General features: G+C 40.9%; 1 protein-coding gene across 1 annotated transcript in view; it reads right to left on the minus strand.

The window, feature by feature from the left end:
• The window catches only part of LOC124058875 (calsyntenin-2-like), a 209570-nt gene that overhangs the window by 70114 nt on the left and 123446 nt on the right, over positions 1 to 16010 (minus strand). The window contains exons 3-4 of the mRNA XM_046388472.1: positions 14486 to 14681; positions 4841 to 5049 (exon numbers count right to left, since the gene is read on the minus strand). Of these exons, the coding sequence (XP_046244428.1) occupies positions 4841 to 5049; positions 14486 to 14681 (405 nt within the window). The remainder of the gene's footprint in view (positions 1 to 4840; positions 5050 to 14485; positions 14682 to 16010) is intronic.

The raw sequence follows: 16010 nt of genomic DNA on the forward strand, positions 1-16010 counted from the left end.
TATTCTTAACGGAGCTGCACTTCTCCTCTCTTCATTTACTTATAAGAGTTTAAGTTTAATATGAACTAAAGAAATATAAACGTTAAGTATACACTTTAAACTGCCCTGAGAAAAGTGAGTAAGCCCACGACCCTCACTCAGCTGAGTGTCTACTGCATGGCTCTGTCTGTCTTCATGACATTTATGACTTATTAGATAAAAGAATATTTGTGTATCTACCTTAACACTGTGTGTATCTGTATTTGCTTAAATGACTAATGGGTATTTAGTTGTAATTTGAAAGCATCATTATATATCATTGTCAGCTTAACTGTGATGCCTTAATATAATCAATATAACAAATGAGATTGTGGCTGGCATGACAGGTAGCCTCTCACAAGTAGTTTGATTAATGCTAATGTTTCTCAAAATTAAGAACACGTTTCCATTAAACCCCTGTCGCTTCCTGATACAGTGACCACACTGGAACTTCCCCCCACCTCCCTGGTGCTTCTTTTCTGAATGGAACAGATAACTCTTCCATGGTTACCAGAGATGAAGGCTCCAGTAAACAACAATATGGAGTCACTTTATTGGACTTATAGGATCCAGTGTTTACGGAGCTTTTAAAAAGCTGTCTCTAGGAAGTCCCCTGATTTAATGGAAGTACAGCACTTGTAGGTGTACCAGTGGGTCAGTATGCAAAATACCAGAGCCTTGAATATTTAGTGCCCCCAGAGAAACCTGTGTGAAGTCTGATAAATTGCATCAAGTGATGTCACTGGAATCAGCATCAGAATGGTCTGAAGACAACTTTTAAAATTTAAAGTTTAAAAATGAGACTAAGGCTACATTAGCTGCTACTATGGCACACAAAAATATCCAACTTAACAGTTGAGGTTTGTGTTGCATTTTGGGTAAAGTAGTTGCCAAGTTTTGACACAGAAGAAGAATGAATGAATGAAATATAGGTATACGTATATATATGATTCTATGTTTTATTCATTTTGATCCATCTTCTCAAACTGTCCATTTCAAATTTCAGTCATTAATTCAAATACACATAAAAGATTTTACAATCTCTTAAATATACTATGAAAATTGGAGTTAATGTATACACTTCCTGTGAATATTCTGCAGCCACGATTTTTCTGTTTCTAGCTTTGGATCAAGGTGACCATTTTTTGTCCATTACATTCTGCTTGGTATCACAGTATATCCTGCCAGCCTGCCAGGAAAAATATTAACCCACTGGCTTCTGCAGTACAATCAGCATCCAGACCGCATTCAATGATTGCGAGTTTCCTGTCTTGTTGGTAACCATGACCCACTTATCCAGCCAGCGTCTTTTCTCATGAGCAGAGTACATGAAGGCAGTTCTTGTGCTCCTAATGTGTCTGTTAATATTTGATGAGTCTTCCATTACTGATGGATGACAATGCTATACATGAAACTAGGCCTGCGCAGGGAGGGTGCACCCTGACTGAGAACACTTGCAGGGTGTAAAGAGCATTTAATAGGGATACCACTGGCCCTTGTTAGAATTGAAATGAAGCTGAAATGAGCTGATGTGACTTACTGTATATTATAACCCGGATGCTTCTTGAGGTTTTTGTATTGTGGGGAGTGAGATGCAGAATGAGCTGAATGTTGCTAATGTAACATATTTAAATACGAGTGGGAGGATTTGGTGTAATTCAGAGGACGGCATCGTTCGTCTTCCCGTGTTCCTCATTGCCTGTTCTCTGTCTCCCCCTCAGCTTGTTTGGCATTCCTTCCTTCCACGTTCTCCCCTTTCAAACTTTCCCTTGCTGTGCACTTCATTGTCTCACCGTTTTGCAGCCTCATCCCATTTCACTGTTTGCTGCTCCATCTGTTGCACTGCCCTCTCTCTCTCTCTCTCTCTCTCTCTCTGTCCTGTTTTTTTCAAATATGTATGCATACTTACACACTCACACCTTTCTGCATGACGGCGGTTCCTGTCCTGGCTCCTTCAATTACTACATCAACTTATCCGTGTCAGCAGGCTGTGCGTGCTGTGACTACTGGCAAGAGTGGCCAGCAAATAAATGACTACTTTGCCCTCCATCTCTCCCTCTCTGTTTGCCTCTCTATCAAATACATGTGAACACACACACACACACACACACACACACACACAAGCAAACTATCTTTGCAAATGTCTTATGAGTTCCCTCTATCATCCTTTTATAATTACTATCCAATTTACCACAGAGCTTACCTAATGCTGCTTAGCATCTCTGATCTTTGTTTCTTGTCAATAGAAGACCAAAACCAAAACTAATATCTAATCTGTCTCTTAATCCTTAAACAAATTAATACACATTTGTTGAGCTCAGGACTTTGCTCAAGTTTCCAAGCAAGCTGAGCTGATGCTAACCGGTGACGTGAGAACACTGCAGAACAGAAAGAATCATCTTTAGAATCATCCACAGACATCCTGCACAAACCTGGCATTTTACAATTGCCAGGCGATCACCAGAATTCTCAATTCACTCCACACATCATGATTATTTGACAAAATGACAAATGCCATTCCTTTGTTATCCTCTGTTGTAGAATAGTGTGGAGCAGCATGGTGGTGCGTTGATTAGCACCGTTGCCTCACAGCAAGACGGCTACATGTTTGAATCCCGGTCTGGGCCTCTCTGTGTGGAGTTTGCATGTTCTCCCTGTGCCCGCTTGGGTTTTCTCCAGGTGCTATGGCTTCCTCCCACAATCCCAGTAACATTAGGTTAATTGGCTACTCTACATTGCCCCTAGGTGTGTGTGTGTTAGGTGTGTGTGTGTGCGTAACTGCGGTAACTGCAGAAAGAGACAGTGAATAGAAAAGAATAAAGAAATAGTTTAGCAGTAAATGTACATTGCATGTTACAGAGTGAAACTCCCATGTGTTATTTCCCAAGTGCATGAAAAGTATAGGGGACACGGTGCCGCAGTGTCCATCTGCAGAAACCCCACTACATTGAAGAGGTACTGTCTGCAGCGAGAAATGAATTAAATAAAAGCACCTGGTACCAAAAGTGAGTTGAGTTGAGTCGAGCCATACCATGAGGTGAAAAACCCCCCAGCATTTCTACTTCTCTCCCTGATCCTCTCACAGCACTTACTCTCGCTCTCGCAGCCAACCCCTCCTTACCTCCCTCCATCTTCTTCCTCTCTCCCTTAGGTGCTCTTGAGTTCAAGGGCTCTCACATTCTTTTCCTCAACAGTCAATAGCTGAGCGGCACCCCTTCAAATGGAGAGAGAGCGAGAGGAGAGAGCACTGTGCCCACCCCCCCGTACCATTCACAGTGCAGTGTGGCCCTGACCTCATCCACTCAGCCTTTTCATCGCCTCAGCCTCAGCAATGGGAAATGCACGGCAGTTGGTAGCAACAAAAACCTAAACAGTAAGGACGCTTGCACCTACAGAAAAAGTGAGCAGATTTTTAGGAGAGCCACTAGTGCCAGTTCTATGTAAATCTCTTGTCTAAAAGTAATTAAAACAGCTAAACTGGCAAAACAAACATAAAAGAAACAACAACAAAAAATCCCAAAAATACATACTATTTATAAATGGTTAAGGGTATCAGTGTAGCCTATCCTCCATCAGACTAGGGAGGTCAGAAAGACAGGAGAAAGAGAAGAAGAAAGAAGACATAGAGAAAGCATCCGATCTCTCTACCAGATTGTGTGGTCCCTTCAACACACACACACACACACATCATTTCTGTATTTGTTTGTGTAAGTAACGGTCACATAATAATTATGTGGCAATGCAGTAAAGTCAAGTAAGTCTGTGAGTTGTGAGTGTATTTGTGAGAGCCCATAGTTTCCTTAGCATTCATCTTTGTCAGTGTGTGTTTTTCCTGTTTGTGTAAGCACAGGCTTCTGTGATCTGATTTGTGGAGACTGATGGCTCTGTGAGCAAATCTTGACTTTGTCCTTGGAAAGAGCAAAGACCACATTTTATCCTGGGGAGAAACATCTGTCAGAGTATTAAGTTTTGTTTCCAGAGTGTTCGCAGGTATGTGTAGTATGACTGTTTGTGAGTGTATCTCCTGTGGCTATAAGGTGATGGGTGCGCATGAATAGGGTTTTCAGATCATGAGTGCCACTGTGTTGTGACAGAAATGTGTTTTTACATCTTCTTCAGATGAGATTGAGAGCAAACAGAGAGCAAAAGACTTCAAACATGATTTGGAGGATGTTCTTTGACATGTGGGAAATCACTGAAATAACTGAAGCAGAAATGCTGCAAATGCAGCAGGTTGAGGCAAAGCAGCTACACCAGAAAGTGACAACATTTCATTACAAAATTAAAATGCACCGTACATCTCACATTGCTGATAATAATTCCTTGTGACAAATAAAGTTCAGTATTATTTCAATCAGGAAGACTATTTTTATACTGTTCATTCATTCACATTTCTCTCTGGCTCTTCTTCCACTATCCTCATAAGAAGCTGACTATGGGGGTTTACTTTTTCAGTTAAACCAGCCAGATTTTACCAGAATCTCCATCAGACAATCATACTGTTTCCATCAAATTTTAACTTTGTATTCCTCTCTGCTGCTGTCACCAACCACCACAACACCCTCAATATCTAGACTCCATCAGGAGGTATCCTCTACTTCTCATGGCTTCACTAACACCTTATACCTTGCGATAGGTAGGTCATCTCAAGGTATATTCCTTGAGATGATGATATCATGACAGGATCTAATCACCAAAGAGTATCCACATCTTTATTGTGCACATCAGTTGAAATTACCCTTAATAAATCTTTCATGATTGAAGCACTGTTAATACAAAACCCTTCATGCTATTAGCATATCTTTTCCTCCTGTCTACTCACCGTTGCGATCTATAGCGAAGGGTGTGCTGCTGGTGGTGATCTGGTAGTTACAGATCTGGCTGTACTGTGGGGAGCAGTCCTGATCAGTGGCCTCCACCTGCAGGATGCTATCGTAAATCTTGCCCTCTGTCACTGCAGCTCTGTACTGTGGCTCACGAAACACCGGAGCAAACTCATTCACATCGTTGACCTGAATGTGCACCACCGCCCTGCAGACAGTAGGAGGCAACAGAGGGGAAGAAAGTAGATATTAGTAGGGGGACAATCTATCATCTACACAGAGTACAACTGCTTTTACTGTAAGACATCTGATAACCTTCTTGGTGCATGACAGAAATGCAGAGGACTTTGATTCATTGATCCGTTAGATTAACAATAAAACATCATAAATGAAGAATTGTGGTGCTACAGATTCTGCAAATCTTATTCTCCATTCATAAGGACACATACTTACTTGGTACAGACCCTTGATGCACTGACTTACAACTGGTGATGGATGGTAATGGGACATAATAAAACAGTTTTAAGATTCAAACTGCAAATACAAAGTAATGTTGTGCTTTAAGAGATAAAGGGCTGAAGATGAGCATTTGGTTTATAGGATTAGCTGGCGGGCATGGCAATAATGGTGAAATTATCCCATTAAAAGAAGCTCTAAATATCTCTCCAACATGCTGTCTGCAGGAGACTGGACAACAAAGAGGGAGCGACTGTGGGGGGGCCTGAGCTCAGGGAGAATGGATTTCCTCATTGTCTTATCTCACTCTTTCACCAATGTAAGAAACTGAAGTAGAAGTGCAAAAGGGACAAAAAATGAAGGACAAAGGCAGTGACCAAGTGTGCTTATTTAAGCAATGCCACTTTGAAGTACTGTGTGACTCCAGTAAATTTCAGAATGAATCAGAATTGTTCAACAGATGGTTATTATTTACTTAATATGAACACTTTACACAGAAAACAAATGAATAAAATAAAATAGGATGTATTATTATGCAGAGATGAGGCTACCCAGTAGTACAATAGATAGTTCAAACCAGGGCCTAAATTGAGATTTATAAACTTACACTGGTTCAGAGTGCCCAAAATTAACTTTCTGACTCACTGGCAAAGGGAGTGGTTGATGAAAAAATCCATGACCAAGAATATTTATTCATCCAGCTCAGTTACTAGAATTAAGTGTTGGCACTGTATGATTCTGCAAACCACAGTTACTTACATTTTATACATAGTACATACATATTTCTACAAATGTGTCATATCACTTTCACATCACATGTAAATGAGCTGACATCACCCAGTGGTGAAGGAGTAAACAAAGGTGTGAATCTCCTCTATACAGTGGTTTGGATGAAACAGTAGCAAAGTATCCTGTGGCTCCAGCTACACCACCTGCTCATGCTGAATCCCGCCACACCAATCTTGAACAATGACAACACAAGCAGGCAGATCAGCAGAGAACCAGACTCTGCTGTGGCTCCAGCTCCACCACCTCCAGTGACTCCTGCTGATGAATCCTCCTGTCATCACTGCAGGACGGTTTGACCATCAGTCAGACTGAACCAGACTCTGCTGCAGAGACATCTAACTCCCTCTGCTAAACCCACAGTCATTACTTTAGTTATGAATGGTGATTGTGTGAACAAGGAGCCCAGCAGAGAACCGGACTCTGCTGTGACTCCACCAGCTCTTCCAATTCCCCGTGATGAACCTCTCGTCATAAGTGCAGTGCAGGATGACCTCATAATCAGCAGGGGTGAAGTCCAAATGAAGAGTGGAATCCAAAACTTCTTCAGCTGGTTCACAGAAACTCTCTGCTGCTGACTGAGACTCTTCCTCACTTTGATTATTTCCTCTCATTGTTCTTTTTCAAAATAATGCATTACTTGCTGCATTGTAATCAGTCAGCATTACTATTTCATGATGATGTATTATCAGTTATCAGTCTAAATCCATATGGGTGTGACTAGAATTTAATTATTAAAAGAAGCTGCAGTCAAAGAACTTGAAAATTATCTCAAATGTATACGTGTACTTGTACGCATACATTTCTCATTCTTTCCCTCTTACTTATCAGACAAATACAAACTAAGTACACACATGCCTTCATTCTTCCTTTCTTTTTTTTATTATCTGCATCATTCAATGTAATTAGTTGGATTTTTTTGCAGATAGAGTTATAAGACAAGTCTAAAATTTAACTGAATGCTAGAGATATAATCACTAATTAAATAATTAAAATAGAAATGAATAGAACCTCCAGTTAATTGGTAAAATAAAGGGAAAGCATTTTTTAATCTTTTTCTTCGCAGCACAACAATTTAATGAAATGAATTAAAATTTAATTATTATCCCTTCTAAATCAGTTAAATGTAATTTCATTTTTCTACCTTTCTCCTGCTATTTTTAATTTTTTTTAACTGCTTAATTTTTCCTCTTTTTTGGCCTTGGCACACCTTTAATTATTATTTATTTATCATTTATGTCCTGGGCAGTGGTTGGACAAAAGTACACCAGCCAGTGCTGGTCATCTATATAATGTATTTATATAATATATAAACACTTCTCACTTTTGTCCACATGGGTACCCTTGCTTCTCATTAGGTACTACCACCTCATGGTGAGTCTATAGGTACCCACATGTGAGCATCTATAAACACCCATGTGACTTGCTTTGTGAGTCTGCTGAATTTGTGAGAATCACATGGAGCACCAGGTTACCACATACCTGTGAGCTGGAGCCACACTAAGAAAACAGCCAAATACCAAAACGCAAAAATGTCAGCAAAACAAGGAAGAAACTTACAAGGGTTCCTTTCTGAATGCAGCAGTTGATTAGACGTAGCTAGTTGCACTGCGAATGACTCAGAGTTTAACAGTCCTAGTTGTAGCTCCAACACCCAGCCTGCTCCTGAATGCAGGACTCTGATTTTGGCATTTCTACTTTAACTTTAAAGCCTTGCAACATTTATACACTTAAATAAACATTTTTATATTAATGATTATGCTATATAAACAAACAGCATTTGTCTTCACATTTCTATTCAGATGTTGCTAAATAGTGAGCGGTGCAGGGAATTACATGACATCACTGCTTCCCAGCTATGCCCATAAAATGCCTCTTCAGGAAATGTCTCATAAAAAAATTGTTCTAACTACGGGGGGAAGGGGACTGTATGCTCATGTAGGACCACTACTGATAGAAGGAAGCTTGATTAGGTTTTCATGACTTTTAGAGGATCTGGATACTGGCTCCAGAAACAGTATACATACTCTATATGAACTCATATTATGATAGTGAGTAATCACTGGGCTTTGGGACTGGCGAGGTGTTAAAGACGATGCTAACAGCAGTGAAGATGGTGATAAGAAGCACTGACAGATGATGGCAGCACCAGTGTGTGTCGTAAATCCCTCCGCCAGCCTTGTTTTGTCATATTAATGACACTCTCTCATAAACATTACCCCCTGCTTCCACACTCTCCCCAGTGGTGAGGGAGCAAACATATGTTCCACTCCTCTGGGGCATGTATGGAGGGACTGCTGTTTGTGTATGTGTGTGTCTCTGTGTGTGTGTCCATGCACAAAAATGTATGATATATAACTAAATGCAGTAATTGTGAATATGTCTAATTGTGAGTGTGCATGTGAATGTGTTTCTCTACTGACGGCTTACATCTGGCTGAAACAGACGCCTGGCTCTCTAGGGCTAAGATGTTTGTGTATCTGTGTGTTTGTGTGGGTTTACTGGAACATTGCCAGGTTGAGCCCATGGCCGCCATTCCTCCCTCCCAGGCCTCAGCTCATAAGCAAGAGGTCCACAATGAGTCAGAGTGACACAAAAAGGCATGGGGGGTTAAGTGACCCTATGGGTGCAAGAATGATCATGACACCATGAAAGAAAGTGGATAAAAACCGAGCCATGGAGTCAAAAAAAAAAACAAAAAAAGTCAAAGGTTAAACAAACCACATCAACCCAGTGTAAGAGTTAATCAAATCCACAAGCCTGTGTTCACTCTGTATGGAAGTACAGTCAAATGGTGGCATGAAACAGTGCCAGCTCCAGGTTTAAAATGTTACTAAAACACAAACTGTCAAGAAGCAGAGCTTGTAGAACTTTGAGATACAGTGAATGTATTTCGAGATACTAAGTCATCTTTTTTGGAAAAGTTCAATGATTGCAGGATCTTTTTTCCAACACGTTGGTGGTCATGAGCTTCCATACTCAACTGCAGCAGCTTTTTGCTTAAAGAGATGTTGAAATGCTGATACATACTTTATTAGAAGTTACATTACATGTTCAGATTACTGCAGCTTTCTTTTTACTGGGCAGCCAGTACAAAATCTTTAAGAAAATTACAGCTAATTAAGAACTCTTTCTCCAGTGTTTTGACTAATAGAAAAAAGAGATTACATCGAATTGATTCTTGTACATGATTCTACCTTGTTTGTAAATCTTACTTACATCTTCCTATAGAACTTCATTCATCAAAAGCTGAGTAAATGCACTTTCCAATTCATTTCTGTCAAAAACACTGTTTACCATAATGTAACATAATGTAACAAAAAAATGTAGATGTTTTCACTCACTTCTTGAGAACATGTCTCATTTGAAAATGAAGTGCATGCAGCGTAGACGTATTTCACCTGCCAGGTGTGATTTCAGTCCAGCTAAATCAGATTCAGAGACACTCAGATACCAGCTGCATGTTAATGTCAGGTTAGCATTGTTCCCAGCTTATTGCATGATCATTCATATTCATTATTTATCAACACTCAGCCAAACACAGCCACTCAAACAGAGTCATTATTGACACACACAAAACACATGCACACACCTGTACACCCAACACAAAGGCAAAGGAGTCAGTTAATCTTCGTGAGGAATTAGCCGAGAGGTTGAATCATCAATTTCCTTGTGTATGACTAGAATGGAAATAAACAACCCTAACAATACCAATAATGCAGAGGGTAACACGGGATGCTAATCTAATCTAATCAGTATGCAAGGAAATCCCACTTCCACACTGAATAGCACCCTGAGACACGAGCACAGAACTCTACGGGGGACTGTGTAATCCCAGTACAAGCTGATTATAATGTATGGTAATCCATTTCACTGTTTGGCTCCATACTCACATCATGCTTACTTCACATCAGACGGTATGAATCAAAACATTGATGGGTGGCTTGGATGAAATACATCGATCAGCCACAACATCACCGCCACTGACGGGAAGGGAATCACAATAATCATCTGTTTACAATGCAATGTTCTGCAGGGAAAGCTTAGGTTCTAGCAATCATGTAGATGTTTTATAACCCACCCACATATCCACCCACCTTGAGGCCCAACCCTAAATGTACAAGACCCAAAGGATCCAGAATTCCGATGCCGGTGACCAAAAACATCTCCAGAGGTCCCGTGTCCCTTCCCCTGACAGGTCAATGTGACCTACAAAATATCAAGCAGGTGATTTTATCAGTGTATAGAAAAGGTGATAGACGGGGGTTAAAGGTGTACTTAACCACTTGGAGGACAGATGATTCTACCTTTAAGAGCATTTCTGTGCAATTAAATAAATTAATCTCTATTTTCTTGTCTCTGCTAAGAAATTTCTAAGCCTCTGCCAGCGTGCAGTGGCGCCTGATTGTGGCTTGAATGTGGGATGGGAACGGGTGTCATTTTCTTTCATCTGGTAACTAAAGCAGACAAGCACAGATGGTGCAGTTCCTGGCGGTGCATATTCATAATTGAAACAAGGAGACTATACCCTCCTATTACATTATGTTAGCTGGAGATAAACAACATATTCCTATGCTAGATTTTTTTTTCTTGCCAGGAATAATAATCATGTCAACTAACAGGTTTTGACAGAATGAGGTTTCACTCATATTAGCATCAAGTTTGACAAGCATGAAGTTAAGATTCTTGGTAGAATAAAGCAGCGACACATTGACAGGGCTCCACTATCTGTGTGGAGTCCCCTGGTCTTCTCACTGCAGGAATTTATCATGACAGCTTATGCTAACAAGGCACAGCTCTTGGCCCACTTCTTCACTCAAAAAAAGTGACGTGTTTTGTTTTTTTTTTTTCCTGTTGTTAATGTTGAGTCTGTTTTTTGGTGGTTGGTGAGTGTGTTTGTGTGCAAGCTGGTTATGAAATATACAATCAGCCTACCCAGCTAGGGTATTTGTCTTATTTATATGTAAATTTAGGTATAACTGTATGAATTTGACTCAGCATTTGCGAGTGTGTTTGTGTGTGTGCACGACTGTCCTTCAGCTAACCGTTCCCTGAGATAATTAGCTTCTCTAAAATGCAGCGAGGTTAGGACATACAGGCCTCTAAGATTCACTAATGATGACTTTAATAACCACTGCACTGCTAAGCACAGAGCATGTGTGTGAATGTGTGGCTACACGGACATGAGAAAACATCTGTGTGTATTTGTCCATTTTCTCTCAGACACATGTGTAAACCCACAACCTTGGGGGCGGCTATTCTTGTTGTGAATGCAGTACCCTCTTGACCCTTAACATCTGGGCTGGTGTTAAGTACATATGTCTCGGTCAGGTGCGAGTTCTGGGAAGGATTATGAATATGACATGCTTTGTGTCCCTCATGCCTAATTACTCTATAGCAACAGTGGAAACTTGCACAAAGCAAGGTGTGTGGGGAATGGTGAGGGTATAAACAGAGAAACTTCCAGTCTTCAGTACCAATTAGAGAGATTATATGGTTGTATTTCAGCTGCACCCATCCCAAAGGCTCAGAGCTCACATGGAGAGCCACACTGGTAAGTTTTGAGATTCCTGACCAAATTTTCAGAGGAACAATGGCAAATACTAAGATCTGTAATAATGTAACCCAGTGTTTTCTCACCTGCTTTTTTTGTGACCCCTTTTTAGTTATCTTCCCCACATAGGCTGGTTCATCCAAATTTAATGTAGAGGTGTAGAGATGTAAAACTATGCAGTATTTTACAAAAAAGCAAAGGAAGCAAAAGGATAATAATAAAGGATAATTATGTTAACTTTTTGTCTGATTTCACTTTTTACCACTTGTTCTGTCCTTGTAATCATCCTGCGAGCCTTGTGAGATTTGGTGATTATTGCTATCCACAAGTTGGAAAAAGCTCTCCTTAAACAATAATCAGATCTCAAGTAGGTCTTTTAAGTTAATATGAGAATTTCAAATAGCTTATTCAGAACATTTGAAAAACAATGATGAACCCATTACAAAACCCTGGGACACGGGTTAACTTTTAAGAATTATGAAAATTAACGTCTCTGCTTTCCATTATTAGAAGCAATTTCTGGTCTATGCTCATTGCAGTTGGACCTTATTTAGGAAAATCTGAAGTGAACAGTGTGTTCATGGAGTAGGAAATGATGGCTTTTGGATGTGTCACAAAAGTCAGGTGAATGTTAAGAGTTGTAATCCTCAAGATCTTAGTGATTTCAGCAGCATCTATCAGTGAAGCGCTGTGGCCTCCACACAGGTAACAGAGTGTTTTCTTTGTCAGTTATTTTTTTAGTATGTGTGTGTCTTAGAAACAGTAGCAGTACTTGACACCAATTAAATGTTTCCCTTCACATCTAGGCTGAACTGATATTGAGTTAAACTTGTGGCTCTTCATGACAAAAGCTGAAAAGGCTTCACAGTTCAGTACAAGTTGTTCACTTTGGCAGAGGTCAGCTCTACAGTATTGTAGATTAATTTGTGTTTCATTTAAAGCTGACCTGAGCAGAAACAGTTTCAAGGAGTTTAAGGTGAATTCATTCGAGCTTTGCACTTTGCTGACAAGTGACTAAACCTTCCATGGGCAGCCAAGAGAAATATCTCAGAAGGCAGATTGACGCAATGTGATTCAGAGGTGGCAAATCTCCACTCTGTGAGATTGGTGCCCGGCTTCATAGGAAGGCAGTCATTAATGTCAGCTGTCTACTGCTGTGGTTTCTCACAAGGTCATCAAGAGCTGGGCAACATAACACTTTTACTGGCTTGGCAGGATGATTCGTATATTCAAAGTTTGTCTATTTGTACACTCACAAAGGCAGTCTGACGAATCATTCAAACAATAAAGTGTGTAACAGAGACAGAAGGACTGACAGAAAGAAGGACAGAGTCAGACAGCTGGAGGAGAAGTAGGGCAGCAGCCAGGAGTAAGCAGAGCAGGAAAGAATAAAGGATAGTGAAGTTTAGACTCATCCTGTGTCACTCCTGATCCTCTCCCCTGTCCTCTTTAGCCGCTAATTTTCCTGACTGCCTTCCTTCTCTGCTGCTGACGTGTCATGTGTAATTTGAACACAGCCTTAGGCAGAGATTCTTTTTCTTCTTCCCCATTAGCTTCTTTCTAAATCGGAGCGAGCAAGTTAGCGATGCGGCCACAGGGTAGCCTCATCCTTTGAGAGCTGCCAGTGAAAGGACAGGCCATTAAAGTGTCCCCAAATTCACTTCCCCTCCAGCGTCTGCCTGTCTGCGCCAACCAAACTGGGTCTCCGTCACAGCGGGGCGGTGAGTTATGGTGATCGAAAGTAATAGTGTGACATAACAGTATGCCAGCGTACTTAAAAGGGATATAAAACATGATCAACAGCATGGAAATAGTAGCTAAAATCCATCATCTTTTTTTCCTTGTACACAGAAAGTCACATACACTCATGCACACCAGTAATATAGTAAATAACATACAGTAAACCCAAGTTACGCTCTGCTGATTTAAAACTTTCTTGAAAACCCCTGCTGCTATAATTCTAAGTTTACTGTGTATACAGTACGTGCCGGTGTGTGTCTGTGAGCATCTATAAGCAAGACAAGATGATAGATTTCTGTGCTTGGCTCCAGTGTTGGCTGTAGCAAAGAGGATGAGCTGTAAGACAGGAAGGGGAGGTGTGCAGCATACAGCAGAAAGAGGTAGTTGTCTGACAGGCTTTATTTTTCCAGGCAGCACTTAAGAGAGCCAACAAGTGTAACAAATAATTTTTATCAGTTGACCTCTTTGAACTGGTCTATTGGTGCTTGGCTGGCATGCATGGTTCTCTGGGGAATCTCGGATCAAGCTGTAGCCAAGTGGATGGCAGGGGGAGAAAGAGCTGGGGACAAAATGTGAGTGCTGTTTGACTGATATTTGTGGGAGGTGAGGGGTATTCAGTTAGTTGCAATCTGAAACCTCACCACTAGATGCCACCGATGCCAGCTAGAGATGCACACCAAACTCCCACCACCACCCAGCCTTCTCCCTGCCCTTAGTAGCCCCTGCTTTCAGTTGTAACCACACTGCTCAGGAGTACACACTTATATAGAACCAACTTTCTAAACCAGTACTGTTTTCTGGCACAGCTTCTAATTTGAACTTAAACAACTGACTAAATGAATGATGAATTATACAGTAAGTACTTGTAGTTTTACATAATTTAGCCTAAGCATTTTGATGATATGAATTATGAAAAACTTTTATCTTGTCCTTGATGGTATTTCCTTTTCAGTGGCTTTGTACAAGCTCTAAGGATGTAGCACAAAGTCAAACCTATAAATGCCATTGTTTGCCTAGAAATTGTTCCAAGTGTATGCACTGTGGATATAACTGTGCATTCTGTCAGACTTCAAAAGCTTTTGTTTTTGCTGCTGTCTGTCTTACTCACTTATGGGACTTTTTGCCCTCTGTGCCCCCGGGGCCAGAACCACAGTCATGAGCCTGAATGATGAAGGTGTACTCCTTTTGCAGCTCGCAGTCCACCAGGCCACGGGCCCTCAGCTGACCCTCACCAGACGTACCGTTCAGCACCACTGCCTCGAACGGAGCCTCCAGCCCGTGGATGTTGAACGCACAGATCTCCCCTTGAGACCAGGAAGAAGGGAGGGAGGAAGAGGAGAGAAAAAGGAGGAATGAGGCCAGTGTTAATCACATTCAGTCAGGTGGAAATACAGGCAGAGAATGAATGAAAATAAGCATAGTTCTATGAAATAAAAGTCACAGTATTGAATTGGTGCCCTAAACCTTAAATCAACAAACTTTTAATAATGTTTTGCAATGCAGAGGAGCACAGTCATCCTCTGTGTGCAGTCTCAGTGATCTGACCCCTTTTAAAAAGATGTCAGGTGCACGTTATACAGGTGTACAGGGAGAGCTGGTATTTTATGGGTGATATTATTTCCTTGAAATGTACGCTGTGTGTTGCATTTCTGTGAGAGAACTTGATTGTTTCTAATGCAATTACATGTATCTAACACAATGTGTCTGTTTAATAGAGGTTAGACAGTGTCACATGGTGAGCCCACACACTGAAGGAGGCATCAGGCAAAGCGTCTGTGCTTGCTGCTCTCCCTCATTACAAAGGCACAAAAGCTTACAAAAGATACGGCAAAAGACATCTCCTGTCTTACCAGTGTTCCCAGGCAGTCCTGGAGTTTCAACTAGCATTTTTAAGTTGCAAAGATATATCACTTCTGGAATACTGCTTAGTCAAGAAGAGCTGTGGAACAGAGACCACTGAGGAGTTTATATATGCTGCAGGAGAGCTGGGCTGACATAAATCGGCTTACATAAAGTTTGCCCCCCGTTCAGTCACCTTGGGTAATATCTACTCCTGTTTTAGACTTATACAGTGCGTAGTGTTGAAAAGAAGCCATGATATAGACAGAATACATCAGCAGAAACTCACACTGGAGCTTTATAAATTGATCACATACCACTAATGCGCCTTCTGTGCAATTGCTCTTGTGAAAAGGAACCAAGGACATGTGGACATTCTCTGTAGTTCTCCAGAAAAAAAAATAAAAATCTTACAGCACAATTGAGTTACATGAGGCTCAAACTACAAGGCCTCAAAGTCACCCTTGTAGAAAGATATAGAAGAAGGAAATCCATTTAAATCCAGAGTGAGTAGCTGTCAGAGGCAAAACAAAAGAGCAAAGAGGCAGCTGACATTTATTAGCAGGCTGTATAAAGAAGTGGTCCATCTGTGAAGAAGACGACGGAAGTTTTTTTTTTTTTTTCATGGAGACATGACATCCCCCTCACACTTCCACCAGTGGGCATTTCAGGAAATCACTTAACGCGAGCGGCTCACACTCTAACCTGTGACAGCTAATTGCACTGATATCACTTAAACTAACAGCAAAGACTAAATTGGATTCCCAAACAGCTTTGTGTGTGCATTGCTCCTG

This window comes from Scatophagus argus, chromosome 5 (genome assembly GCF_020382885.2).
Source record: "Scatophagus argus isolate fScaArg1 chromosome 5, fScaArg1.pri, whole genome shotgun sequence".
Lineage (NCBI taxonomy): Eukaryota > Metazoa > Chordata > Actinopteri > Scatophagidae > Scatophagus > Scatophagus argus.